This window comes from Pseudophryne corroboree, chromosome 1 (assembly GCF_028390025.1).
Source record: "Pseudophryne corroboree isolate aPseCor3 chromosome 1, aPseCor3.hap2, whole genome shotgun sequence".
Lineage (NCBI taxonomy): Eukaryota > Metazoa > Chordata > Amphibia > Anura > Myobatrachidae > Pseudophryne > Pseudophryne corroboree.
Window position 1 is genome coordinate 748,384,657 of NC_086444.1, and position 24,796 is coordinate 748,409,452.

General features: G+C 45.1%; 1 protein-coding gene across 3 annotated transcripts in view; it reads left to right on the top strand.

Annotated features, from left to right (window-relative positions):
- The window catches only part of RCHY1 (ring finger and CHY zinc finger domain containing 1), a 146,946-nt gene that overhangs the window by 32,630 nt on the left and 89,520 nt on the right, over positions 1-24,796 (top strand). For all 3 annotated transcript variants that reach the window (XM_063916761.1, XM_063916781.1, XM_063916770.1), the window contains exons 2-4: positions 1,385-1,504; positions 11,226-11,341; positions 15,068-15,146. In XM_063916761.1, coding sequence (XP_063772831.1) covers positions 1,385-1,504; positions 11,226-11,341; positions 15,068-15,146 — 315 coding nt within the window. The remainder of the gene's footprint in view (positions 1-1,384; positions 1,505-11,225; positions 11,342-15,067; positions 15,147-24,796) is intronic.

The window sequence follows — 24,796 nt, forward strand, 5'->3', positions numbered from 1 at the left end:
ATCATTAGTGCTGATAGGTGGCAGGTCTCCTCTATCAGTCCGACACACACAAGGTCAGCCCTGAATACCTTTGCTAAGGGGCAAGTCCCCCAGGCAGTGGGGCCCACCCTGCTCTCTGTGCTGGGCCAATCATCCGACATAGCTCAAAATGGTGTGTGGGGGTGCTAGGGGATAACTCATTGCTGGTCTGATCAGCAGTGGGCCCCTTAGCCCCCAGGGGCCAAGTGCAATGCAGCTGCTGATAGTTCTGCCTCTGAGCAGGACTGATTATCAGTACCCTCTTACACAAACCATTGCACTCTGCATGTAGGGGTGGAGAATGTACTATGTGGGTGGGGAATAATTGCTTTGGTGGCGATTTACTTACATTGGGGGTGGGGGGTAATTCTGTTTTGAAGGCAAAGGGTGGTCACACCAAATATTGATTATATTTAGATTTCTGTTCATTCACTTTGCATTTTATTCATTGCTAAAAATAAACTGTTAACACTTCTATGTTTGAAAGCATTATTTCCCTCACCTGCCTAAAATTTTTGCACAGTATTAAAATAGGTACTGTACTGGATATATTTATCTATCTATCTACCGTATCTAACATATGAATATATGGTTGTATACAGCGATACTGAATTTAATGCTCCTTTCACATACAAATTGCAGTTCAGTGGGAACACACACTAAGTACATAATTTAGCACATTATGTTTTGGGAGGTTTTAAAGCACGTTAATTAAATCCCTTCATTCACGCTTAAAAGCAATGACAAAGTACAAGTGATTGTTCATGGTTTAACTAGCATGTGTTTCAATGCCCGACTCTGACCCACCATTATGCTGCTGTATTCATTTTCTTGTAACATTTTGTACTGCATATGCCTGTTGCTTTATCGTTTAAAGATAAAAAAAAAACTAATAACGTGCTCTATGAGCGACGACACCTAGTGTTTCCCCTCCCGGGCCGGGGTGGTCGGGGGCAGGGCATATACACTGAGTGATATGACAACCATGCCGCTATGTGACGTCACGTCGTGGCCAGGCCGTGAATGCAGCTCTTGGACGACAGTCCAAATTGAGCTGCATGCACGGCCAACAGCGAGGGTTGTTAACAACCCGCGGCGCCGCGCATCGCTCGTCGTCGCCGGCATACACACTTGCCAAGAAAGTGAACGATGTTGCTCAGACAGACTGAAAATGAGCAACGTTGTTCTTTTTCTCGCCGAGTGTGTATGCACCTATACAGTAATATGTTATTTATTTTATTTTTTTCTTTTTAAACAAAAAAGCTGCAGGCTTATACAATATGTATCATGGAAGCTGGTGGCATATGACCTGATGTTATAAGACTATACTGTAGGTTCTAAACTCATTTGTTTTTGTGTCCTTCAGGCTCCGTGCTGTGGTAAGTTTTACATCTGCCGCCTTTGCCATGACAACAAAGAGGCACACAAAATGGACCGTTTCAAGGTCACACAAGTCCAGTGTATGAAGTGCAAGCTTATTCAAAAGGTACTTTTTTTTTTTTTTTCAGGTTTGTTTAATGCTTTTGTGATTGTTTTGCGCAGCATATTAATAATTAGTCAAAATGTATACCGGAAAATTCATCACTTAAAATGGACTTTTCTCTGACGTCCTAGTGGATGCTGGGAACTCCGTAAGGACCATGGGGAATAGCGGCTCCGCAGGAGACTGGGCACAAAAGTAAAAGCTTTTAGGTCACCTGGTGTGCACTGGCTCCTCCCCCCATGACCCTCCTCCAAGCCTCAGTTAGATTTTTGTGCCCGGCCGAGAAGGGTGCATGCTAGGTAGCTCTCCAGAGCTGCTTAGAGTAAAAGTTTTAAATAGGTTTTTTATTTTCAGTGAGACCTGCTGGCAACAGGCTCACTGCATCGTGGGACTAAGGGGAGAAGAAGCGAACTCACCTGACTGCAGAGTGGATTGGGCTTCTTGGCTACTGGACATTAGCTCCAGAGGGACGATCACAGGTTCAGCCTGGATGGGTCCCGGAGCCGCGCCGCCGGCCCCCTTACAGAGCCAGAAGAGCGAAGAGGTCCGGAAAAATCGGCGGCAGAAGACGTTCCTGTCTTCAATAAGGTAGCGCACAGCACTGCAGCTGTGCGCCATTGCTCTCAGCACACTTCACACTCCGGTCACTGAGGGTGCAGGGCGCTGGGGGGGAGCGCCCTGAGACGCAATAAAACATGCTTAAACCTTATATGGCTAAAGAAATACATCACATATAGCTCCTGGGCTATATGGATGCATTTCACCCCTGCCAGTTTTCCTAAAAAAAGCGGGAGAAAAGGCCGCTGTGAAGGGGGCGGAGCCTATCTCCTCAGCACACAAGCGCCATTTTCCCTCACAGTTCCGCTGGAAGGAAGGCTCCCTGACTCTCCCCTGCAGTCCTGCTACAGAATCAGGGTAAAACAAGAGAGGGGGGGCACTAATTGGCAGAAAATACATATACAGCAGCTATAGAAGGGAGAAACACTTATATAAGGTTATCCCTGCATATATATAGCGCTCTGGTGTGTGCTGGCAAACTCTCCCTCTGTCTCCCCAAAGGGCTCGTGGGGTCCTGTCCTCTATCAGAGCATTCCCTGTGTGTGTGCTGTGTGTCGGTACGATTGTGTCGACATGTATGAGGAGGAAAATGATGTGGAGGCGGAGCAATTGCCTGTAATAGTGATGTCACCCCCTAGGGAGTCGACACCTGACTGGATGGTCGTATGGAAGGAATTACGTGACAGTGTCAGCACTTTGCAAAAAACTGTTGACGACATGAGACAGCCGGCAAATCAGTTAGTGCCTGTCCAGGCGTCTCAAACACAGTCAGGGGCTCTAAAGCGCCCGTTACCTCAGATGGTCGACACAGACCCAGACACGGATACTGACTCCAGTGTCGACGGTGACGAGACAAACGTAATGTCCAGTAGGGCCACACGTTACATGATCACGGCAATGAAGGAGGCTTTGAACATTTCTGATACTACAAGTACCACAAAAAAGGGTATTATGTGGGGTGTGAAAAAACTACCCATAGTTTTTCCTGAATCAGATGAATTAAATGAGGGGTGTGACAAAGCGTGGGTTTCCCCCGATAAAAAACTGCTGATTTCTAATAAATTATTGGCATTATACCCTTTCCCGCCAGAGGTTAGGGCGCGTTGGGAAACACCCCCTAGGGTAGATAAGGCGCTCACACGCTTATCAAAACAAGTGGCGTTACCGTCTCCTGATACGGCCGCCCTCAAGGAACCAGCTGATAGAAAGCTGGAAAATATCCTAAAAGGTATATACACACATACTGGTGTTATACTACGACCAGCAATCGCCTCAGCCTGGATGTGCAGTGCTGGAGTGGCTTGGTCGGATTCCCTGACTGAAAATATTGATACCCTGGATAGGGACAGTATATTATTGACTATAGAGCATTTAAAGGATGCATTACTATATATGCGAGATGCACAGAGGGATATTTGCACCCTGGCATCAAGAGTAAGTGCGTTGTCCATTTCTGCCAGAAGAAGTTTCTGGACACGACAGTGGTCAGGTGATGCGGATTCAAAACGGCATATGGAAGTTTTGCCGTATAAAGGGGAGGAGTTATTTGGGGTCGGTCTATCAGACCTGGTGGCCACGGCGACGGCTGGGAAATCCACCTTTTTACCCCAGGTCACCTCTCAGCAGAAAAAGACACCATCTTTTCAAACTCAGTCCTTTCGTCCCCATAAGGGCAAGCGGGCAAAAGGCCACTCATTTCTGCCCCGGGGCAGAGGAAGGGGAAAAAGACTGCAGCAAGCAGCCTCTTCCCAGGATCAGAAGCCCTCCCCCGCTTCTGCCAAGTCTTCAGCATGACGCTGGGGCTTTACAAGCGGACTCAGGCACGGTGGGGGCCCGTCTCAAAAATTTCAACGCGCAGTGGGCTCACTCGCAAGTGGACCCCTGGATCCTGCAGGTAGTATCACAGGGGTACAAACTGGAATTCGAGACGTCTCCCCCTTGCCGGTTCCTGAAGTCTGCTCTACCAACGTCTCCCTCCGACAGGGAGGCAGTATTGGAAGCTATTCACAAGCTGTATTCCCAGCAGGTGATAATCAAGGTACCCCTCCTACAACAGGGAAAGGGGTATTATTCCACGCTGTTTGTGGTACCGAAGCCGGACGGCTCGGTGAGACCGATTTTTAAATCTGAAATCATTGAACACTTACATAAAAAGGTTCAAATTCAAGATTGAATCACTCAGAGCAGTGATAGCGAACCTGGAAGAAGGGGACTATATGGTGTCTCTGGACATCAAAGATGCTTATCTCCATGTCCCAATCTACCCTTCTCACCAAGGGTACCTCAGGTTTGTGGTACAGAACTGTCATTATCAGTTTCAGACGCTGCCGTTTGGGTTGTCCACGGCACCACGGGTCTTTACCAAGGTAATGGCCGAAATGATGATTCTTCTTCGAAGAAAAGGCGTCTTAATTATCCCTTACTTGGACGATCTCCTGATAAGGGCAAGGTCCAGGGAACAGTTAGAGGTCGGAGTAGCACTATCTCAGGTGGTGCTACGTCAGCACGGGTGGATTCTAAATATTCCAAAATCGCAGCTGATTCCAACAACACGTCTGCTGTTCCTAGGGATGATTCTGGACACAGTCCAGAAAAAGGTGTTTCTCCCGGAGGAGAAGGCCAGGGAGTTATCCGAGCTAGTCAGGAACCTCCTGAAACCAGGACAAGTGTCAGTGCATCAATGCACAAGGGTCCTGGGAAAGATGGTGGCTTCTTACGAAGCGATTCCATTCGGAAGATTCCATGCAAGAACGTTTCAGTGGGATCTGCTGGACAAATGGTCCGGATCGCATCTTCAGATGCATCAGCGGATAACCCTATCTCCAAGGACAAGGGTGTCTCTCCTGTGGTGGTTGCAGAGTGCTCATCTTCTAGAGGGCCGCAGATTCGGCATTCAGGACTGGATTCTGGTGACCACGGATGCCAGCCTGAGAGGCTGGGGAGCAGTCACACAGGGAAGAAACTTCCAGGGCTTGTGGTCAAGCATGGAAACGTCTCTTCACATAAATATCCTGGAACTAAGGGCAATTTACAATGCCCTAAGTCAAGCAAGGCCTCTGCTTCAGGGTCAGTCGGTTTTGATCCAATCGGACAACATCACGGCAGTCGCCCACGTAAACAGACAGGGCGGCACAAGAAGCAGGAGGGCAATGGCAGAAGCTGCAAGAATTCTTCGCTGGGCGGAAAATCATGTGACAACACTGTCAGCGGTGTTCATTCCGGGAGTGGACAACTGGGAAGCAGACTTCCTCAGCAGACACGACCTCCACCCGGGAGAGTGGGGACTTCACCCAGAAGTCTTCCACGTGATTGTAAACCGTTGGGAAAAACCAAAGGTGGACATGATGGCGTCTCGTCTCAACAAGAAACTAGACAGATATTGCGCCAGGTCAAGGGACCCTCAGGCAATAGCGGTGGACGCTCTGGTAACACCGTGGGGTGTACCAGTCAGTGTATGTGTTCCCTCCTCTGCCTCTCATACCCAAAGTACTGAGAATCATAAGAAGGAGAGGAGTAAGAACTATACTCGTGGCTCCGGATTGGCCAAGAAGGACTTGGTACCCGGAACTTAAAGAGATGCTCACGGAGGACCCGTGGCCTCTACCTCTCAGAAAGGACCTGCTCCAGCAGGGACCTTGTCTGTTCCAAGACTTACCGCGGCTGCGTTTGACGGCATGGAGGTTGAACGCCGGATCCTGAAGGAAAAAGGCATTCCAGATGAAGTCATCCCTACCCTGGTCAAGGCCAGAAAGGATGTAACCGCAAAACATTATCACCGCATTTGGCGGAAATATGTTGCGTGGTGTGAGGCCAAGAAGGCCCCTACAGAGGAATTTCAACTGGGTCGTTTCCTGCATTTCCTGCAAACAGGACTATCTATGGGCCTAAAATTAGGGTCCATTAAGGTTCAAATTTCGGCCCTGTCAATCTTCTTCCAAAAAGAACTGGCTTCAGTGCCTGAAGTTCAGACGTTTGTCAAAGGGGTACTGCATATACAGCCTCCTTTTGTGCCTCCAGTGGCACCTTGGGATCTCAATGTAGTGTTGAGTCTCCTAAAATCACATTGGTTTGAACCACTCACCACTGTGGAATTGAAATATCTCACATGGAAAGTGGTCATGCTGTTAGCCCTGGCTTCAGCCAGGCGTGTCTCTGAATTGGCGGCTTTATCATATTAAAGCCCTTACCTAATTTTTCATTCAGACAGGGCAGAACTGAGGACTCGCCCTCAATTTCTCCCTAAGGTGGTTTCAGCGTTTCACATGAACCAGCCTATTGTGGTACCTGCGGCTACTAGGGACTTGGAGGACTCCAAGTTGCTGGACGTAGTCAGGGCCCTGAAAATATATGTTTCCAGGACAGCTGGAGTCAGAAAATCTGAATCGCTGTTTATCCTGTATGCACCCAACAAGCTGGGTGCTCCTGCTTCTAAGCAGACGATTGCTCGTTGGATTTGTAGTACAATTCAGCTTGCACATTCTGTGGCAGGCCTGCCACAGCCAAAATCTGTAAAAGCCCATTCCACAAGGAAAGTGGGCTCATCTTGGGCGGCTGCCCGAGGGGTCTCGGCTTTACAACTTTGCCGAGCAGCTACTTGGTCAGGGGCAAACACGTTTGCTAAATTTTTCAAATTCGATACCCTGGCTGAGGAGGACCTGGAGTTCTCTCATTCGGTGCTGCAGAGTCATCCGCACTCTCCCGCCCGTTTGGGAGCTTTGGTATAATCCCCATGGTCCTTACGGAGTTCCCAGCATCCACTAGGACGTCAGAGAAAATAAGAATTTACTTACCGATAATTCTATTTCTCATAGTCCGTAGTGGATGCTGGGCGCCCATCCCAAGTGCGGATTGTCTGCAATACTTGTATATAGTTATTGTTACAAAAATCGGGTTGTTTATTGTTGTGAGCCATCTTTTCAGAGGCTCCTACGTTTATCATACTGTTAACTGGGTTCAGATCACAAGTTGTACGGTGTGATTGGTGTGGCTGGTATGAGTCTTACCCGGGATTCAAGATCCTTCCTTATTATGTACGCTCGTCCGGGCACAGTATCCTAACTGAGGCTTGGAGGAGGGTCATGGGGGGAGGAGCCAGTGCACACCAGGTGACCTAAAAGCTTTTACTTTTGTGCCCAGTCTCCTGCGGAGCCGCTATTCCCCATGGTCCTTACGGAGTTCCCAGCATCCACTACGGACTATGAGAAATAGAATTATCGGTAAGTAAATTCTTATTTTTTTACGTTTCATTTTCAAGATGGGAATGCTTTGCCGAAAATCACAATATACAAAATCAGGTTGTGGGCAGTGTGATGTTTAATGTTTAAACTTATGCTGCCGACACAGTTACAATGCTTTAACTAACATACAGATGGAGCCACACTAATCGTGGCTCCATCTGTGACTAGGCACGCCCGCCTGGGCGCACCTAGTCACTGTGAGCGTCTCCGTCTGGACGGGCACGTGCAATGGGAAGCGGCTCTGCACTCCCGGCGTGACTAGGCGGATGGATCGCCTAGTCATGCCGGGAGTGCATGTGTGTTCCTCAGCCAGCAAAGATAACGGAAGCGCCATCTGTAAGTACCATGTCGGCATAGTGTCCTGGACATTGCGCTGCCTGCAAACTGATTGTCTGCATTGCTATTTGTCAGAAATGTAACTACCTCCCTAATCTTCTTCTTGTGATGAATCAGGAAAAGTTTATTTCATTTGTTATTAAGGCTTTCATTTTGATATATCCACTAAATTATGGTCTTTCAACAACCCTGATATGCGGTGTAACAGTCAGCTGCAAAGCTGAATGCTGTTTCAGGGTACAGAAAAATCCAATGCTTCCTGGATTAATATTGGGTCATAATTAATGTCACCATAAAAATGTGCGTATTTGTTACACTTCAGAGATACTGTACATTGGGGTCAGTTCAATTAGGAGCGATGGAGGCAATTTGCCCTTGCAGTGGCATAGAAATGTCGGCATGCAAAACTTGCCCCATTGCAGCTCGTATAGCCCCAGACTCATGGGTATTTGTACACATCTGTCCCTGTGTGTAAAAAAGGATTTTTCCAGGCAGCCTCGCAATCAGTGAGGAAACTTCTGCAGTAAATGCATTCTCTGGGATTTAACACACAGGGAAACCCGTAGATTCCATCCGTTCACACAGGGTTTCCGTGCATTACATGCGGGTTTATTTTAGAATAATTGGATAGCGCCGTGGTTAAACCCAGAGCTTTCCTATTGCAGTAAACCCTGCAGCTCTTTGGATATGTCCCTAAGTGGGGCTTAGGCAACACAGTAGACACTTGTTGGTGTCTGGAGCTGTGCCTTGAAGGTGGCTGGACTTGCAGATAGCTTGGATAGGGGGCTTAGAATAAGGCCAAGGAAGAGGCAAAGCCAAGCCTGGGAGAGATTGGGAGGTAGCGGCATCAAGTAAGAGTCTACTAAACAAATTGGCACCATACATGTTAGAGAGGATTCCAAATGTGAGGTGTGGCTAGGGGTTTATTGTTTTCAGATTCCTTTATACTGTCAATTGAAGCATCTTAAGATTTAAATTTTGTGTTTGTTGGTTGACCATTTTCGTGCACAAGAACACAACACTGACCAAAACGCTACTACTTGAGCTACAGATGTGTCCTTATACATCTTTGCTGCAGTCGCACCAAACAGCTCATCTTGGCACGCCAGGTCCAGTGAGACTCTGCTTTTTTTTTTCTACCAAAATGCATCTTAGACGTAACAATGGTGCAAGTAGGACGTACCAGGAGACTGTGGTGATTAATTTGATATATGACACGTGTAGATCCGTTTGTGACGGAGTCTCTGAATCTGCATATGAAGTGCTGCAATGGAGAGGGGATACGGTCGTTAGGTCGACACAGCTTAGGTTGACCACTAAAGGTCGACATGCATTAGGTCAACATAGTCATTAGGTCGACATGAGTTTTTAAAAAAATACATTTTTTGCCATTTTTTTGGATTTTTTCATACTTAACAATCCACATGGACTACGATTGGAACGGTAACCTGCCCGAAGCACGAGCCATGCGAGGGGACACGGTGCACTAATTGGGGTTCCCCGTCACTTTATGAAGAAAATGACGCCAAAAAAAGTAAAAAAGAAAAACAATGTTGACCTTTTGACCTAATGACCATGTCGACCTATTGTCGTTGTCGACCTAATGCATGTCAGCCTTCCATGGTCGACCTAATGACTGTCGACCTAAGTTGTGTCTACCCAACGACCCATACCCATTCAGAGGCCATGGCTTTTTTCCATACCAAGTTCTGTTGTGCTTCATATACAGCCTCAATCACACACAGATATACAAGTATCACATAAATTAATCGGCATGGTCTCCTGGTGCTTCCTAGCTGAAACGCTTTGTGTCTAAAGACCTAATTCATTATGGATCATTGTTGAGGCTAAGATAGCAATGGCCCTCATTCCGAGTTGTTCGCTCGTTCTTTTTCATCGCATCGCAGTGAAAATCCGCTTAGTACGCATGCGCAAAGTTCGCACTGCGACTGCGCCAAGTAACTTTACTATGAAGAAAGTATTTTTACTCACGGCTTTTTCTTCGCTCCGGCGATCGTAATGTGATTGACAGGAAATGGGTGTTACTGGGCGGAAACACGGCGTTTCAGGGGCGTGTGGCTGAAAACGCTACCGTTTCCGGAAAAAACGCAGGAGTGGCCGGAGAAACGGTGGGAGTGCCTGGGCGAACGCTGGGTGTGTTTGTGACGTCAACCAGGAACGACAAGCACTGAACTGATCGCACAGGCAGAGTAAGTCTGGAGTTACTCTGAAACTGCTAAGTAGTTAGTAATCGCAATATTGCGAATACATCGGTCGCAATTTTAAGAAGCTAAGATTCACTCCCAGTAGGCGGCGGCTTAGCATGTGTAACTCTGCTAAATTCGCCTTGCGACCGATCAACTCGGAATGAGGGCCAATGTTCACATATCTGCTATTGCTAAAATTCACATGTGAAGAGCAGCCCAGAAAGGATAGAAGACACCCATCAATGCTTTTTCAAATCTGCGTGTGCATTAGCAGATTCGCAATGCCCATGCAAAAAATGAACACCATCGTCATTTGCGGCTGACTTCAGCATACTAAAATCAACGAATATGCAGTCTCACCAGGTGCCATGTTTTTGAACACAGCGTTCGCAGATAACGTCAGATACACTCCCTGAAAACGGCCATGACACATCTTCGTTTTCCCAACCACTCCCCACAAACGCCATGTTACCACCTACAAACGGTCATTTCCTGACAATCAAAATGCGTACTCTTTACAATTAGGCTGCGTACGCAAGGCGATCATATTTTGGCTTTCAAGCACAGGCAATGCGTTTGCAGCACATGCATAGTCTGCCGTTAATTGCTCACTGCGTGCAATCTCCCATTTACAAATGGTAGTGAATCAGGCCCCAAGATACATTTTTTCCAAAAAAGATGCCCGATGCTAGCAGAGTTGCATGGGGCCTGTCACCTAGTATTTGAGCTCATATAAATGTTTAACACCTGTTAGTGAAGGTATACTACTAATAGTGATCCAAGTGTGTTTAATATGTGTTATTAACATTAAGGTTATTTATCTAATGGACGGTATCTCCACAGCACTTGTTCTGTGAAAAAAAGAAAATATTTAAATAGTTAATCTTTGGTAACCTTATTAATAATACAGGTTGAGTATCCTTTATCCAAAATGCTTGGGACCAGAAGTATTTTGGATATCGGATTTTTCCGTATTTTGGAATAATTGCATACCATAATGATATACCATGGTGATGGGACCCAAGTCTAACCACAGAATGCATTTATGTTTCATATACACCTTATACACACAGCCTGAAGGTAATTTTAGCCAATATTTTTAATAACTTTGTGCATTAAACAAAGTGTGTGTACATAAACAATTCATTTATGTTTCATATACACCTTATATACACAGCCTGAAGGTCATTTAATACAATATTTTTAATAACTCTCTGTATTAAACAAAGTTTGTGTACATTGAGCCGTCAGAAAACAAAGGTTTCACTAGTTCACTCTCACTCCAAAAATTCCGTAATTCGGAATATTTGGATATGGGATACTCAACATGTATTATACTTTTATTGGAAACATTGATGCTTTGTCATAATCAGTGTTTGTTTGTAGGCGCAGCAGGCGTGTGAGCATTGCAACCACATTTTTGGAGACTATTTCTGCAATATATGCCATCTGTATGACAAGGACAAGAAGCAGTATCACTGTGATGGGTGTGGTATATGCAGGTAATGCCTAAATAATGTTCTCTTGCACATGTAACAGTAGTGTGAGGTAATAACTAGTAGTAAATGTGGAAACATTATTCCATTTAGGTATAATTACATTTCATTAATGAACTATAATCAAATAATACAGCTACAATCTTCTATGCTTTCTTGTTGGTTCCTGTTATTGATCCATTGATTAAGCCACAAACTTTTAGGTTCGCTTAATCCCAATTATTGTGTAACATTGGAAGGGTAAATCCCAGGAAGGCACCGGGTCCTGAGAGGGTGTCACCATCCGCCCTGAGATCATGCGCTGGTCAGCTTGCCCCCATATTCTCCAGGATATTCAGCAAATTGCTAGAGCTGCACAGAGTTCCCTCCTGCCTCACATCCTCCACAATTGTCCCGGTCCCAAAGAAACCTACCATCACAAGCCTGAATGACTACAGACCGATAGCACTGACGTCTGTGGTCATGAAAGTGTTCGGGCGCCTGGTATTGAACCACCTAAAAGTTGTGACCGGCCCACAAGTAGACCCCCTTCAGTTCACCTATCGAGCGAATCGGTGCGTTGAGGATGCTGTCAACCTGGGCCTGCACTACATTCTGCGGCATCTGGACACGCCCGATACCTATGCAAGGGTCCTGTTTGTCGACTTCAGCTCTGCCTTCAATACAATCGTCCCCAGCATCCTCTACCCCAAACTTCTACGCGAAGGGGTCCCGGAAGCTACCTGTCCCTGGTTTGTAGACTTCCTGACAGATTGAAAATAGGTGGTCAAAGTGGGAGAATTCTCCTCCCAAGCACGGTCCATCAGTGCTGGGGCCCCTCAGAGCTGTCACCTCTCACCCCTGCTCTTCTCTCTGTATACCAACGACTGCTCCTCTGAGTCTGTCAGTTAAGATCACCGTCATCGGGCTCATAAAGGATGGGGACGAATTGGCGTACAGACGGGTAGTGGACCGGCTGGCCCAGTGGTGTAGCTACAACAACCTTGAGCTCAAACCACTTAAAACTGGCAAAATGGTAGTGGACTTTAGGAAGAAGCCAGTTGGCGTTCCCCCACTAATCATAGCCGACAGTGTGGTGTCACTAGTGGACTCCTTCAAGTTCCTGGGGACCACAATCTCCCGAGACCTCAAATGGGGGCTCAGTGCTGAGGCCATCATCGGAAAGGTGCAGCAGAGGCTGTTCTTTCTAAGGCAACTTAAGAAGTTCAACATCCCACAGAAGCTCATGCTCCTCTTCTGCTCCGCAATTGTGGAATCTGTATGTGCTCCACGATAATCATCTGGTACAGTTCTGCCAGCGTGAGAGATAAACGCATGCTCCAAAAAGTGGTCTGGTCTGCAGAGAAGTCATTGGAGCGGACCTTCCCCCTGTCCATGATCTGTATCTGTCTAGAGCCCAAAACGGGTGACTGGGATAGTTAAGGACCCACTTCAGCCTGGCCATGGTACGCTCAACCAGACGATACAGGGCCATTCCTACCAGATCCAGCAGAAGCCTCAAAGCTTCTTTCCTCAAGCAGTCCACCTGTTGAACTCCTGACCAACCAACCCCCTGGTAGACCGCCCAGTCGCTCTATTCTATTCTTCTGCACGTAATGAACACTCTGTTCCCTCCGTGTCTGCTGCACTGTAAACTGAAAACAAATCCCTAGTATGCGCAAGTATACCTGGCCAATAAAGCTGATTCTGATTTGACCTCCTTTCCCATCTATAAATGGCAGTTGTTTGTGATCACCTTGTGACATTGCTACATACTATTATACCTTCCATGCAAGGCATTACTAATTGGATGTAGTCACGTTGACAGTCAAAAGGTCGAAACCCGGCATGTCAAAACAATTAAAATGTCGTCAATAGAAAATTTAGTGTTGGCTTTAGGCTGTACCTGTTGAAATCGTGGTGTTTTTATAATGACTTTGTGATTGTCAACAAAACATACAAAACCAATAACTAATAGATCCATGCTAAAATGCAGGTGACTTTAGCAACCATTCTATTTACGGTGTGGTATGTAAAGTAGATATTGAGACTGGAAGCATGTTTTGAATGTTGACATGGATATAATGTCGACATTGCCAGAATATCCACAGTTGGTATGTCAACAGTGTAATTTAGCATTGGCTTGTCATCTAACCCTAACAAGCAGCCTAATCCTAAAAGCGTTTGTTGACATTCTGACCATGTCCGTATTCAGAACATGTCGCATTCTGATTGTCGACTTTAGGACTACATGCTCTATTTACAGTTGGGTCACAATGGGGATGCGGGCCACACCCAGGTGTCACCTGCCATGGGGTGACACCAAAGTGCAGACTCCCCATCAGTGACAGGAGCTGGGTGCTGCACTGTGACATTAGGTGCACTCACACTGGTCTCCAGGGATAGCCGCATCTCCGGGATGCCCGGAGTGACGACAAATGAACTACCCTGTCCCCTGTCGGGATGCCACGTTCAGTGATGTGAACGCTGGCATCGCATATCACACCCGGCAGTATAATGTACACTGTGCATTATACTGACAGTTTGTGACATAGGGGCATATGTTTCAAAGCTTGGAGAACGATCAAGTGGAGAGAAATAAAGTACCAATCAATCTGCTCCTGTCATTTTTAAAATACTGCCTGTAAACTGGCAGAAGCTGATTGGTTGGTATTTTGTCTCATCACAAACTGTAAAGGTGGGCACACACTGGAAGATATATCTGCCGATCAATTGATCGCCAGATATATCTATGGACGGATCGGGCAGTGTGTTGAGCATACACACTGGCCGATCCGTCGGGAAATTACGTCATGAACTGGGCGGGCGTGTACACACGCCCGCCCAGTTCAGCTGTCAATCACCGCCAGCCACAGCAGCAGCATGTGTACGGGCGGTCGGCCGACCACCAGTACACACACAGCGACGCGCCAATATATCGGTAGATATATTGTCCGTCGGCTGTGCTGTGGGGCCGACGCGATACGTCTGTGAACGACGGAGTTCACAGATGTATCGGCCGTACAAACTGGCCGACGGACCCGCAATATATCGAGTGTGTACCCACCTTTAGACTTGTTAGAGCATTAACTGCAGATAGATTTATGTGATTTCTTCAGCAGATAGGTTAGCTATTACAAAAAGTCAATCTGTATTCTACTTAAGGAAAAAAAAAAGAAAAAAAAAAAGTGTTTCAAAATATGTTCTGTTAAGTACTATAATAAGGGTAGAATTAAATTAGCTGTGGGACCTACCGCAAGCTTTTAGCTTCTGGATAAAGTTCCCAGAACCATTCAATTAGCTGTAAGCCCCACTGCTAACATGCAGTAAGGCATAAATTCTGGGACAAGTGCCCGGAGCTATGTAGTTACTGTGTGCATTAAACTCACGGCATGCCCACAAGGGTGCCCTTAATGCAGATTTCTTTTCACACCCTCCTGAAATGAAAGCAGGAATCTGCTGTAAGTGTACCCTCGGGGGCTTGCCACAGGCAGTAATTGTATAGCCCTGGGCACTTAACACAGTAGCTAATAGTCTGCGTAAGTTGCACGGCTAATTGTTTTTTTCTCATATGTGTGTTAATAATTGCATATTACAGTTTCTCAGGCTTTACTATAATGCTTCATTTTTCAAACCTGCATGATGGGTCCTCTTTAAAATAATTTCAATGCACTTTAATATCCTTTTAAACCTAAATATTTTATGTTTGGTCATTTCAGATCATTAAATTTTTCATATTTTTTTTATTTTTAGAATTGGTCCAAGGGAACAGTTTGAACATTGTACAAAATGTAATTTATGCCTGCCATTAAGCTTCAGAGGAAACCATAAGGCAAGAGACCAATATTTGCTTTATCTTTTTCAGACTGTATTGTATGTGTTCATGTGTATGTATATACTGGGTGTATATGTGTGTGCTGCGGACGCATGGCGCATCTTAGTACCATATACAATAAAAGTGCGCTGTACGTCGCAAACACTACATCCCTTAAGAGAAAGCAAGTACAAGCACACATTGTAGGCTGAGGTCCAACGATCAGAGATGTATATATTTGATATTAAAAGGGTATGCATACAGTGTAACTTATGTACAATATATCATTCAGTTATAACACACATGCATGCATATATATATATATATATATATATATATATATATATATATATATATATATATATATAGTTACAGAGTTACAATTGCATAAGAAGCAGTTGTAGTTACATAAGGATCCGTTACAGCCAGCATACTTCACCCTATTTGCTCAATGCACAGTCCTCTCCATCTTTGAATCTGCACCAACAGCAACAAAACAGAGCTTCCTGGGTGAAGGGAAATGCCTATATACTGTGTATTGGGGGAGGTACATGTCTGGAACTGAGTCTTCTGTTATTGGTCCAGGGGAGGGAGATCTCTCATTCATGATGTGTTATTTGTCAGTTCATATGCAAGCAACGTCTAATTTGATGATGCAATTATAGGGGTTAGCCACTGGTTTCTTTCTGCACACATGCTGTCTTTCAGGAAATCCTTTGTTCACTTTAGAATTGTGGCTTCATATTCATACATTTAATCATAACTAATCGTTGCAATGAGCTACAATCTACTCATAGCTATCAAATTAACACACACATTCTCCTGATCATTTTGATACCAAGCATGACATGTTTAACTTGTTCCGTTCCAATAATACATATGTATATGATGTTATAATTCTCTTATATAAATACATTATAATGTCTGGTGCTTGACATGTTTAATTTATGTGTTGTATGAAACCATATCTATGCTACCATATATCGCTGTGCACGCTGTGTGTATGCGCACGCACAGAGACCCATCTGTTTGGAGTTTGTATGTTGTGTGTATGTAATATTTTTGACTTTGACAAAAAAAAAAATATATATATATATACATACATATATATATATATATATTAGATCCAGAGACGTTGCACTCGCATACTGAACTGTCACAACTGCTGGGGTGCAATAGCCAGAGATCAGTCCCTTCCAGAAGCTGTCTCAAGCATAGAAAAAGTGACAAGGAACCAGGCTTCTTCAATAGTGAAAATGAGATTTCTTTAATTCAGCTCACAAAGTTTACAGGGTCAGGGTCAACGTTTCGGTCCTCTATGAACCTTTGTCAAGATCAAAATTTTAGGCTGCCATCTCCCCTGCACACATCCTGCCTGTGGAGCCATAAATACCCTAAGGGACAGCCCACCAATTAGTGGAACGCGGTTATAAAAAGAAAGTTATCTCTGACTGTCTGGTTAAAGCTCATAGACTGCATAATACAGGGGATACCACTGCTCACAGAGCCACTGGGTCCGAACGCATAATCTTCAAAACTAGTTGCAACACTAGATTACCAATTGTGCAAAAATCGGTAAAGAAGAACTGGCATATCATTAAAAGTGATCCCAAATTCAAGACAATCGGTTCGGCGCCACCCCTATTAAGTATACAGCGTGGGAGCAATTTGAAGGATATGCTCCTCAGACCAACAATGAAACCCGCTGTGTCCAATAAGGACCAATGGCTGAATAAACGATATGGCTGCTACAGGTGCTTGCAATGTACCACTTGCAAAACCATGACTAGTGGGCAGTTCTTCAGCCATCCGCTTTATGGCACGAAGATAACACTCCGACACCACCTGACATGTATGATGGATCACGTCATCTATTTTCTGACTTGTCCCTGTGGGAAGATGTATGTCGGTAAGATTATCAGACCGTTCCGTGAGAGAATGAACCAACACCGATCCTCAATTCATTTGGCATACTCAATCGGCAAAACCGACAAACCTGTCGCGGCACACTTCTTGCAACTTCAACATCAACTTTCAACTTTAAGATGCATGATGATTGACTGGGTTCCACCATTACCCCGGGGTGGCGATAGGGGCAAGCTCCTATTAAAGAGAGAAGCCTACTGGATCCACTTTCTCGGGACAGTGTCCCCTAAAGGACTCAATGAACAGAATCCGCTCCATATGTTCATATAGATCTACGTCCATTTTCAAAAATTTTTTACTCCATTTTTTTCTATTTTTCCATTATCCTGACAGTGCTGGGGTGTTCTGGTACCGTTGAGCCTGCTGGCCATGGCTACATGGCACCCCTTGACCCACAGGCTTTAATATTTAGTATTTAATTTTTTGTCTTATGATAAGTGAATCTTTGTGTTTATATACCTTTGAACACGAGGACTCGTCTGTGTGTAGTTTATATGTACTCGCTTGACTAAGGATTTCTTTTCTGCATTGGTGTTCTTGCAATGTTTTGGAATTAAGGAGCTATAAATACAGTGGGAAGCCTATATAACTACCGATATATCCATTGCATTTTTTATCCCGTAGTTATACACTTATTTTTAGCTGTACGATATACTGTATTACTATTTTTGATGACTTGATGGCAGCTATGCATGTCAGTGTGTATATTCACTAACTTTTCTGGGTAAGGTGTTATCTTGACAGCGCCAGCCCTGACATGTTGTAATGATGTAAATTCTGCAATATTACCCACTGCTACACCTATCCCCTGTCCATTGCGCCAGATCAGGCATTGCGTCCTAGTGATACATGCCGGGCTGGTTGCTAAGAGACGCGGGATCATGCGTGCTATGTCAGATGACGCGCGACCGGAAGTGCGCTTTCTGAGACAAGAAGCGTGATGCGTTCCACTGCGCTGGCGTGCGTTCCACCGCCGGGAACTTCTTCCATTTTTCTTCTGTATGGTTATTTCATTATTGCCTTTTTCATTTCTTTTTGCTGCTTGTAGTTATTAACCTATACACACTGGTCTTGGCTTTTTGGTGGACATCACACTAGTATTTTGCTGCAAATAATAGATACAAGCTCCCTATTGGCTAGGAATTAATTGGTGGGCTGTCCCTTAGGGTACTTATGGCTCCACAGGCAGGATGTGTGCAAGGGAGATGGCAGCCTAACATTTTGAACTTGACAAAGGTTCCATAGAGGACCGAAACGTTGACCCTGACCCTGTAAACTATGTGAGCTGAATTAAAGAAATCTCATTTTCACTATTGAAGAAGCCCGGTGAGTGCGTTCCTTGTCACATTTTATATATATATATATATATATATATATATATATATTTTGATAATGTCGATTATCTTTACAGGAATAAAAGCTATACCTTAAACACACCGTCAATACACTTTAAACCTTTAGCCGCTGCGGCCGCTATACTTAGTTCACACTCTACGCACCTTTTACGCTATTTGCGGACAGAGTCCCGTACAGTGTACGGACTTTGCGTACACACGCCGCGCTGACGGTACAAAGTATTCTCAGCGCGTACACACCCAGAGATACACTTAAAACCTTCTATAGCTATGCAATGCAATAATAACAATAATAATACACTTTAAACCTTAGCAGGGCAATGAGCACACAACACCAATTGTGATTAACCGCTGGGTTCCGACACCACAGTGGATTATTTCTGAAAGGGGGTTTACAATACAAATTATACACTACAATACAAACAATATATATAACAGAATAATGGCTACAGTCAATGTACATACGTGAGAATATTCGCGTGCGCTTCCTGGTCCAGTCCTCCGTAATCAAATAGATAACGTTGTGAGTCTTGTCACTGGCCGCTCTGCAGCAGGCTTTATTTATACAAGTCTTCCAAAAGCAATACAATGGATACTGTAATCCCTTTGTCCATTGGACACAGGGATGCACCTTTACAGTACAGGAGAGGTCATAGGTTGATTTGAAAAGGTAGGCGATGTCTTTCTCAACTGCTCTTGTGGGTGGTCTCCTCTGGATTCCTGCCGCATACATAATACAGTAAATACAGTTTATATCTATATTCTGCTTCTGCACATAACTATCCGCAGGAACATGCGATCTTCCGCAGACCAACACCGGAATGTTTCCCTTAAAATACCCTACAGCTGGATACCAAACACCACCTTATAACCTTGTCCTGTCCCCTCTTATCCTGTAAAGGTGAATCCCTTTGTTCTGCAACCATTTAAACAGCTATAACTTTCTGATGTGGTGCAAGGAGACTATGTGTACATTGTGCACTATTTGGATTAAATATGTAATGTGTTTTGATGGCTCTCCACACGTACATAAACTCTGCCGTAAATACCCATACCACGCGCCGATGCGCAGGTCACGCGGGAGCGACCATACGCAAATTGCGGATATGTGCACTCACGGCAGAACAAGTGCACGCGCATTGGGCATATGTGTGCAGTTTATATGTGCTGTGTGTTCTTCAATATTTTTCAACTTTGACAGTCCACCCTTTGGCAGTCACCAATAACTGCCACTATCTAATCACTAAACAGAAAAATATCAATACAATATCTACAGACGATTGGATGGTCGGAGGAGAGTTGTAGGCAGGAAATGTATGACCTAGTGGGATAGTAAAAAGCATGTATGTATGAATCCATGTCTGAGGGGCATGTATCATCGTGCCGTATATGTTTTAGATAAGCTTCGAGGTATTGCGAAGTATACATTAAATCCTTCTTATCCCGTATTAAGGGTCAGTAAATGGGCCAACAAACACTACCGAGCTCTTTTCGGCTTCTTGTTCCAACAAATGGGGTGCACATTTAGTTGATGATACATGGAGGGGGAACATATGTGAGTGCTAGTATATGTGGATATCACCTGTCGACTATGTGTGTCATTAACTGAAGGTTGTAGAGATGAAAATAAGACACATATCTAAAATACATTCACATAACATTTTCATAAACATTCTTGGGTAGGGCTAATGTCTTTTCCGGATGGGTGTATCTGGGCAGAGGGGGAGACAAAGGAAAAACGGGTGAAAGAAACAGGCCATGGAATTAATTTGCAATCCTTATCATAACACTGTCTCTATGGATGGGTCGTAAATTAAATCTGCTGCTATAACAATGCCCTCGCTCCTTAAACTCATCAAACTTGTGCCGTGCTTGCGCCGCGTCTGAATTCGAACACACCTAAATATCAAGCCAATAATTATGACGACTCAAAGGATACAAAGGAGAAACTTTCCTACACTCATAATAACATTTTGAGCCCACTCTCCTAATCCTGGAACCTATTTCGTGGGTTCAACCATGAGACCCAGCCGGTCAGCTCATTACCCACAGCGGTCAGGGTAAGGTTGTGTCTTCTCCGGAACTCCCACTTCAACTGCAATATATCATCCATCTTTTGATCGATAATCTCTGTGGGGTCGTCAGTGCTGTTTGTAATATACGTACAGCACTTCACACCATACTGAGTTGCCAAAGTGACACAGTACCCACCCGTCACGGCTGTGATATAATTAAGGACCATCCTGTGCTGGATCAGTTCCGTCTTGTAAGCTTGTAACTCCCTTCCCGTATACCTGAAGGTGTCGTCATACATCTCAGTGATATTATCTATCAAGTTCGCTAGCGCATGGATATACCTATAATTTATAATTCCTCTGGCAGTACGGGTGATGTCTAATGCGAGAAGGAATTGAATCCTGGTGGATTCGTGGATCAACTCAGAGGCTACGTGCTCTGTCTTCTCTATGAGGTGTCTCTTGACGATGTGTTCATAGCGAGTATGAGTATAAGGAGCCTGAGCACTGCGGTAAACATCTTTCATCTTATCATGGGTTATGGTCATGACCTCTGGCAACACTCTTCCAACATAACACAATCCCTCTGAGTTCGGGGCAAGCCACTTATACGCCTTCCTCCCACATATGAAATAGGCATCATCGGGGAGAATATAGGGGACAGAATATGACATTACCATATTACAAACTTTCCAAGTGAAAACCCTCATCCCTAGTTCTCCCATCTGCTCAGTACAAGTATCAGGCTGGATGATATGAGCACAGTACCCTGGTGATACTTCTCCAACCCACATGGTCTTGCTTCCTCGAGTATACCTATACCGAAAATACCTTCCACTATTGGCTATTTGGCGTACAAGTTCAGAGTCTATGGGTATCCTATCAGCTCTGTGCGAGAAGGCCATTGTCTGTCTGGTTATTCCATGTCACCTCCCAATTTCCCGGTTTTCGGTAATTGGAAATATTGAAACATAATAAGGATCTATCTGCATGATACTGGTGGAGCTTCAAACTAGGGGGCCTAGAAATATTGAATTTCTTGTCCACCGGTCTCCCACCCCATAATTCGAGTACCTCATCTATTGCTAAAGGGTACGGTACTAATCCTGACTTGCTCTGACCTTGAGGTACTTGTGAGCACACCCAGCATTCTGTCTGGTTTAAGACCTTACCCACTAGTGAGTGGTAATCACTCAATGGATGACGGTCCATGTTGATATTAAGGCTGGACTGACATCTCTGGATGCATCCATCCTCGACTATGTTCTCACAATTCCTACAACTGCAATTTTCCTCAGCCAATAACCCCTGTACAGTGCCTCCGAGCTCCCTGACTACCAGATCGCTTTCTGATACTCGCCTTTGCTTGAGTGATGTGTTGCTCTTGAGATTCTACAAATGCATCCCGCCATCAGAACCCATTCCAGATCCTTTCTCGACCTCTCTGGGACCCTCACCGAAACAGACTGTCTTGGTCAACAACAGGATTAACAGGAAAACCCGGAACGCAGTCTCTTGGGGTAAGTCCATCTTGTTAAGGGAAGAGAAAGGAAACAAGAAGGGGGGGAGAAAAAGAAGAAGAGAAGGAGGGTAGTGGGGAATGGAAAAAAACAAAATAAAACTGGTGCGACAACCGCCTCTGGTCTTGTTGTTCTCCGCGCTCAGGTGCCGTCTCAACAGTACTGCCTCTCAACCTTCCCGGAACAGACATTCCAGTGATACGATGTTCTCTACACTCTGCTCTTTGTCACGGGTTCTCTCTGGGTCAGCGACCTTCTTACAGTGGGACGAGTGGACCCAAGTCTCTCTTTCGGCAACCTTTAATGCTGTCGTGCTGGTTAGCAAGACTTGGTACGGTCCTTCCCACCTGTCAATGAGGCAACCTGAGCGTAGAAAATTTCGAATCATTACATAATCCCCAGGTTCAATGTCATGACAATCACTGTTCGGTAGGTCAGGAATCACCAGCTTTAGATTTCTATTTTGATTCCTCAGCTGCTGGCTCATCCTAACCAAATATTTTACAGTCACTTCGTTATTGCATTTCAAATCATCCTGGGGGTCTATCATTACATGGGGTTGTCGGCCAAAAAGAATCTCAAAGGGTGATAGGTTAAGGGGGGGCCTGGGAGTGGTTCTGATGCTATACAATACAAGTGGCAAAGCTTCTGGCCACAACAATCCAGTCTCAGCCATCACTTTGCTAAGCTTGTTCTTAATAGTGCTGTTCATTCTCTCCACCTTCGCACTCGCCTGTGGTCGGTACAGAGTATGCAGCTTGCTGTTAATTCCCATTAGTTTGCACATTACCTGAAAGACTTCACCTGTAAAATAGGTACCCCTATCGCTTTCAATTATTCTAGGGATACCATATCTACACACAAATTCCTGCACAATTTTCTTTGCAGTGAACGTAGCAGTATTTGTGGCAGCAGGGAACGCTTCTACCCAATTTGAAAATACATCAATACAGACTAACACATATTTTAAATTCCTACAGGGTGGTAACTGTATGAAGTCAATTTGTATTACCTGAAAAGGGCCGTCTGTCGGAGGGATATGGGATGGTTCTGTTGGTATTGACTTTCCAATATTCTTCCTCAAGCAAGTAAGACATGTCATTGCTCTATTACCCGCATGAGAAGAGAATCCTGGCGCACACCAGTAGGCTCTCACCAGCTTACACATACCCTCTTTACCCAGATGAGTGAGACTGTGTGCCGCCTCAGCTAAGCTTGGAAGATATGCTCTGGGGGCCACTGGCTTACCGTGTCCACCTGTCCAGAGTCCTGAGGACTCCTGGCCATACCCCTTTGACCTCCAGACCACCTTTTCCTGTGGAGAACACACATTTTGCATTTCAATTAATTTTTGTGTGTTGATTGTGTTGAATGTCATCAGTGATGTGATGTTCGTTTGTATGGGGGTGCTGGCTGCTGATTTAGCAGCTTCGTCTGCCCGGCTGTTACCAAGTGAGATTGGGTCTTGGTTGTAAGTGTGTGCTTTGCACTTGATAACAGCCACTCTGTCTGGTTCTTGTATCGCTGTTAGAATCCTTTTTATGTGGGATGCATGCGCTACAGGTGTGCCAGCTGCCGTCATGAAATTTCTGAGGTGCCATAGGGCCCCAAAATCATGCACTACTCCAAAGGCTTACCTAGAATTTGTGTATATATTGGCTGACTTACCCTTGGCCAATTCACTTGCTCTGGTTAGGGCGACCAGCTCAGCAACTTGTGCTGAGTGCGGTGGGCCCAGGGGTTCAGCTTCTATGATACCTCTGTCATCTACGACTGCGTATCCAGTACACAGGTCTCCCGAGTCCGTCTGTCTGTGGCAACTACCGTCAGTGTAAAAAGTAAAATCTACGCCTTCCAGTGGGTTGTCACTGATGTCAGGTCTTGCAGTGAAAGTCTGATTCAGGTATTCCATACAATCATGCGTATCAGTATCTGTACTAAATCCTCCTTCACCATCATTCTCATCCTCCACCGTTTGTGCCTGTCCAGGCATACTTGGCAGATAAGTTGCTGGATTTAGTGCGCTGCGTCTCTTTATGGTGATGTTTATAGGGGCCATTAGTGCTAATTCCCACATTGTAAACCGTGCCGATGAGACATGTCTGGTTTGGGCGGAGTTCAGTAAGGCTGATACTGCATGAGGTGTATGGATGGTCAGGTTGTGTCCTAACACTACGTCTTCGCTTTTACTTACTAGCAAAGCTATCGCTGCAACACTTCGCAAGCATGTAGGGAGAGACCGTGCTACGGTGTCCAACTGCACTGTAATAAGCTACCGGCCTGCTTGCATCACCTTGTCTCTGGGTTAAAACTCCTGCTGCGCACCCTGCACTTTCTGTACCGTATAATTCAAATGGCTTCCCATAATCTGGCATACCTAATGCAGGTGCCTGTGATAGGCACAGTTTGAGTCTCTCAAAGGCCAATTCGGACTCATCTGTGTGCGAGATCCGATCTGGTTTGTTCGAGGAGACCATTTCTTGCAAAGGTAAAGCCAGTATGGAGAATCCTGGGATCCAGTTTCGGCAGTACCCACACATTCCAAGGAAAGTGCGGATCTGTTGCTGGGTTTGTGGCAGGGTCATGTCGCGAATCGCCTGTATTCTATCAGCGGTGAGATGTCTAAGTCCTTGAGTCAAGCAATGTCCCAAATATTTTACCCTGGTCTGGCACAGCTGCAACTTATCCTTTGAAACCTTGTGTCCCGTATTAGAAAGGTGAAACAGAAGCTGTTTCGTGTCTTTCAAGGACGATTCGAGTGAATCAGAACACAGCAATAAGTCATCGACATACTGTATTAATACTGACCCGCTCTCAGGTTGAAAGGATTGTAAACAGTCATGCAAAGCATG